Source organism: Octopus bimaculoides, chromosome 19 (assembly GCF_001194135.2).
Source record: "Octopus bimaculoides isolate UCB-OBI-ISO-001 chromosome 19, ASM119413v2, whole genome shotgun sequence".
Classification (NCBI taxonomy): domain Eukaryota; kingdom Metazoa; phylum Mollusca; class Cephalopoda; order Octopoda; family Octopodidae; genus Octopus; species Octopus bimaculoides.
Genome location: NC_068999.1, coordinates 48,135,646 through 48,140,957, shown reverse-complemented (window position 1 = coordinate 48,140,957; position 5,312 = coordinate 48,135,646). Strand labels below are relative to the sequence as shown.

At 34.5% G+C, this 5,312-nt stretch overlaps 1 protein-coding gene across 4 annotated transcripts in view; it reads right to left on the bottom strand.

Annotated features, from left to right (window-relative positions):
* The window catches only part of LOC106877032 (uncharacterized), a 57,428-nt gene that overhangs the window by 43,612 nt on the left and 8,504 nt on the right, over window positions 1-5,312 (bottom strand). For 2 of the 4 annotated variants that reach the window (XM_014925815.2, XM_014925816.2), the window contains exon 1: window positions 5,058-5,306. The exons of 1 other annotated variant lie outside the window; for it this stretch is intronic. In XM_014925815.2, coding sequence (XP_014781301.2) covers window positions 5,058-5,120 — 63 coding nt within the window. In that variant the 5' untranslated portion in view covers window positions 5,121-5,306. Of the gene's footprint in view, window positions 1-887; window positions 903-5,057; window positions 5,307-5,312 lie in introns of those variants that run through there. One more of the 4 variants, XM_052974854.1, reaches the window with a different exon arrangement.

The window sequence follows — 5,312 nt, the reverse complement described above, 5'->3', positions numbered from 1 at the left end:
AACTTTTTTCTAGTTTATTTTGTCTCTTTGTTTTCTCTTCTGGTGCAGTATGAATATTTAATGTGGTTTTAGAGTCAAGTTTCGACTGCTATATCTAGCATGATGGTATCTTTTAGATACCCTTAATTATAATTTTATATATATATATATATATATATATACACACACACGAGTGTGTGTGTGTGTGTGTGTGTGTGTGTGTGTGTGTGTGCATATCCTTGTATTTGTTTCCACCACCACCACCACCACTTGACAACCAGTGCTGGTTTGTCTACATTCCTGTAACTTACCAGTTTAGCATGAGAAATGAATAAAATGAACCCTGGATTTGATTTGTTCAACTAAAACCCTTCAGGGCTGGCCACAGCATGGCTGCAGTCCAATGACTTGAGTTAAGTAAAATATAATAGATGTACATATGTAAATATATAAGCATATATGTGTGTGTGTATGTGCTTATGGGTGTGCGTGTGTATGTGTGTGGATGTGCATGTTTCACCTGCTTATATCAGTAAATGCTGTAAGCAACAGGGAGGAAAGATTTACCAAAATTCCTTTGGTACTCTCACCATCAGAAAAGTAGTGACCCAGAAACTTGATATTTGGGAATCTATAACCAACTACACTTTTGTTTACTGCTTTGCAGTAAATTATTGATGTTGTTGTTATTATTATTATTATTATTATTGTTCAGTAGTTTTATTTTTATAACGTGCTTTCACTTCACTACCGAGCGCAGCTCTGTGCGCCTTGGGTATGTGCTGTGGTTTGCTGTGGTGCTCTTTTGTTTACTGTATTGAAAGTGTTTTGCGTAGAATGTATGTTATATATATTTGTAAGTCCTGGTGTTTTTGTTATGTATTTGTCTGAATATTTTTTTATTATACCTAAGGCACCTACTATGATAGGAATTGTTTCTGTTTTTAGATTCCACATTCGAGTTATCTCTATTTCCAGGTCTTTGTATTTTGAAAGTTTTTCCATTTCTTTTAGAGAAACGTTGTCATCTGCTGGTATTGATACATCAATTAGAAAGCATTTTTTTTCTTCATGATCTTTGACAACTATATCTGGTCTATTTGCCTTAATTTCTCTATCTGTGTGTATTGGCATATCCCAGAGTATGGTTGCTTTCTCGTTTTCTGTGACCTTTTCTGGCGTGTGTTTATACCATCTTTTTTCTGTTGTTATTCCATAGTGTTGGCATAGCTTCCAGTGTATATAGGTCCCAGCTCTGTCGTGTCTGTGAATATTATTATTATTATTATTATTATTACTATTATTATTATTATTAAAATAAGGTGGCAAGCGGGCTGAGCCATTAGCATACCAGGTGAAAAGCTTAGTGGTATTTTGTGTGCCGCTACATTCAGAGTTCAAATTCTCCTGAGGTCAACTTTGCCTTTCATCCTTTCGGGGTTGGTAAATTAAATACCAGTTGAACACTGGGGTCAATGTAATCAACTATACCCATCCCCCAAAATTGCTGCCCTTGTGGCAAAATTTGAAATCATCATCATCATTGTTATTATTATTATTATTATTATTATTTTGCTGAGGTGTGGCATAAAATGACGTTGCCTTTCATCCTCTGAGTCAATATTTATGCCCCAGTTGAGCACTAGGGTTGGCCCTAAAATGTTGGGCCTTGTGTTAATAATAAAAATTATTACCATTATTAGTGTTATAGTAGTAGTAGTAGTATTATGCAATGTGGAAGAGACAACATTTAGCCAATTGCTAACGCTATTTGAAATTAAAGCGGTAGAGTGGGGAATCATTACAGCATCAGACATGCTTTTTCAGTATTTAGTTGCATCCCTTCAATTTTTCAGTTCAGAATCCACTAAGATCAGCTTTTCTTTTTCATGATCCTTTCAGGGTGGAAATCAAAATATTAGGGTTGATTACATCAATATCTCAATTTTGTGGCTCTTTTACTCTTTTACTTGTTTCAGTCATTTGACTGTGGCCATGCTGGAGCACCGCCTTTTAGTCGAGCCAATCAACCCCAGGACTTATTCTTTGTAAGCCTAATACTTATTCTATCGGTCTCTTTAGCCGAACCGTTAAGTTATGGGGACGTAAACACACCAGCATCGGTTGTCAAGCGATGTTGGGGGGACAAACACAGACACACAAACATATACATACACACATACATATATACATATACATATATATATGACGGGCTTCTTTCAGTTTCCGTCTACCAAATCCACTCACAAGGCTTTGGTCGGCCCGAAGCTATAGTAGAAGACACTTGCCCAAGGTGCCACGCAGTGGGACTGAACCCGGAACCATGTGGCTGGTAAGCAAGCTACTACAGCAAATATGGGAGACAAACACTAAAGGTTGTAAAACATGACATGGACATCATGAAATCTAAGTTACCCCAAACTGTGATGGTCTTCGAGTGTGTCACCAGTAAGGGTGTCATCGTGCAGCCCTACACCTTTGAAAAGGGCCTTAGGCTCAATTCAGATGGCTATGTGAAGCTTCTAGAGACTGTAGTCAAATCTTGGCTGGAAAAGGTTACTATTGGAAGAAATCGATATTATTTTAATTATACCAGCAAATATGGGAGACAACTCTTGACTTGCTGCTTTAGTATTGATAAACCTTTTCAGTAAAGCAGAGACTTCACTATACTTGCAGAAGTAATGAGCATTACTAATTGGAGTAGTATGCTCATTATCTCAGAAAGTATCCACTGGAGTAGGTGAAGGAATGGCCTTTTGGTTAGAGTATTTTAGGTTAAGATCTATTGTGGGTTCAGATCCTTGATATGGTGGCTTGTCGTGTCCTTGAGCAAGACACTTCATTTCACATTGCTCCAATCTACTCTGCTGAAAATCTGAAAGTGAGTACCAATCAAGTGCTGGTACAGCTCTTTCTTTCTCTGTTCTCCAACTGCCCCAACCTGGATGTTCTGCTGGATAAAAGGATAGAGAAGTCAAGAGGTTACTCATGGTTATACAGAGCATTTAGGCTACATCCGATGTTTTTTTATGTCTCCTTTTTTTTTTCAGTACTGGTAAACGGTTAATGGCATTGGAAAGGATAAATTTATGATTTTTTTTTTCACTCTCCTCTGGACAATTTTTTTTTTTTTTTTTTTTCACTACACTCTTAAAAACCATAGAGAAACCTTTTCGGTTAGAAAAAAAAAAAGGGTAATTTTTCAGATTAACACCCGCATGATCTTCACTAGGGTGTTACGGTTAGGGTTTTAGGGTCAGGGTTAGGGTTTTAGTGTTAGGGTTTTTTATTTATTTATTTATTTATGTGTTTCAGCCAAGTGGCTGCGGTCATGCTGGTGCACCGTGGGTGTTAATCCAAAAAATTACCAAAAATAGTTAATATTTTCGGAGGAAAAAGTGTGTGATTTAAGAGAGATTTGGCTGTTGTTCCTAGCACATTCCACTCTCTCCGTTTCTTTCTAATATATATCTATATATTAGTCTTGAATGCATGCACCTATTAACAAACTTTATGTAATTTTCACTTTCTGTTTCATAATGGATATTTTAAAAGCAATTTTTAACTTTCAGAAATATACTGATAAATTTGTCACCGTTATTGCCAAATCTGCAAATAGCTATATTCAAATTCTCCAGTAACGGATCTTTTTTAAAACGGGGGCCACATTTTTCATTAACGAAACACTTTGAAACTTGGAACACTGGTAGAATGTGTCATATAAAACATCTTTTTCTCTTAGTCTTCTTTAAAAAAAAAGAAATTCCTAAGTTATTCCATGTTAAAGTTGTCGTATTTCTGTAATTTCAACCAATCACTGACGTCCAATCAGCCGATATACATTAAGTGCCGACTACATAAACAAACGATTCTGAAACAATTCTATCGGTGTTAGGGTTAGGGTTAGGGTAAAACAGCAAATTTAAAAAGAAAAAAGCAAACGAAGCTATGGAAATTAAATACGCTTTACACCGCTTAATCAGCCAAAGGAGTAAATATAAACAACTGAATACTTGTCAGTGATTGGTTGAAATTATCGAAATAAGACAATTTTTTACATGAAATAAATTCGAATACAAAAATATTTTTCTGTTCTATAACACAAAATAGATAAGTATACGAAGTTTGAAAGTCTTTCGGTACCAAAAACACTACGTAAAACATTAATGAAAAATGTGGCCCCCGTTTTAAAAAAGATCCGAAATATATTTCCAACCGCGACCACCCCGCCTTTATATGGTCAGTGCAATTTAAAGGGAATTTGACAGCTATCTTTAGCACGTCACGCGACCACTTCGAGGCTCCTTCATCGGTTCATTGTTGTTGTTTAATCCAGGAATAGTTCGTGATTTCTGATTTTAGTGATATTTTATAGAAATTTTAAGTGGTTATCAAAACCGAACAGTCACCTGACATGTAGTGTGGTGTACGACCAGTTGCTATGGTGAAAAATAAAATCTCCACAAATGGTTTCAATACAGTTTTAACAGAAAGGTTTAGAAAGGTAATTTTCTTTCGTCTAAATAAACGTTTATGTTAATTTGGCTGTTGTTTCTAGCACATCCCAAGATCTTGTTAAAAAAATGACAATGTTCTAAAAGACGTATACATAATATATTATATATGAAAATTACGATTATATCGGAATTTAAGCAGAAAAATGTTTATTTTTCAAGTCGATGAAAACAAATTTAATTGCATTTCATTTTTAACTGTCTTTATAGATAATTTTCGCAACTAACTTTATAACTGTATATAATAGAATAACTGAATCTATGACTAGGTTCCAATGGCAGCTAAAGGTGACAATTCTAATAGTAATGTTTTTTTTTTAACTTTTAAGTTTTGTTTATTTACAAACATTAAAGATTCATTACATATGTAACACGTATGTATATGATATAAGAATCATACAAAATCACATTGTAAATACAAATCCTAAACAATAGTCATGATTCTTCCGTAATATAAGTTTCTACAAACGAAAGACAAAGAAAAGAAAAAGAAAGCGGGGGAGAGAAAAAAAATAAAATAGAAAATGTGAAAAGAAAAAGAAAAAAAATGAGTACACGTACATCGCAATTTTTCTTGGAAATTTCAAGTTTCATTTTGTAGATGTACGTGACATGTGTCAGCATGAATGTGTGCGAGCCCACTATTTTTTTTTCTTTTTCTTTTTCTTTTCATATTAATTTCCGATATAATAGTAATTTATATAGTCTGAAATGTGTTTGTAGAAAATTTCAATAAGAAAAATCAACGTTTTTCTAGAAGTTAATGAGAAACTAAAACTAACTCGTGTGAATTTTCCGAAACTCCTTTCCACACCC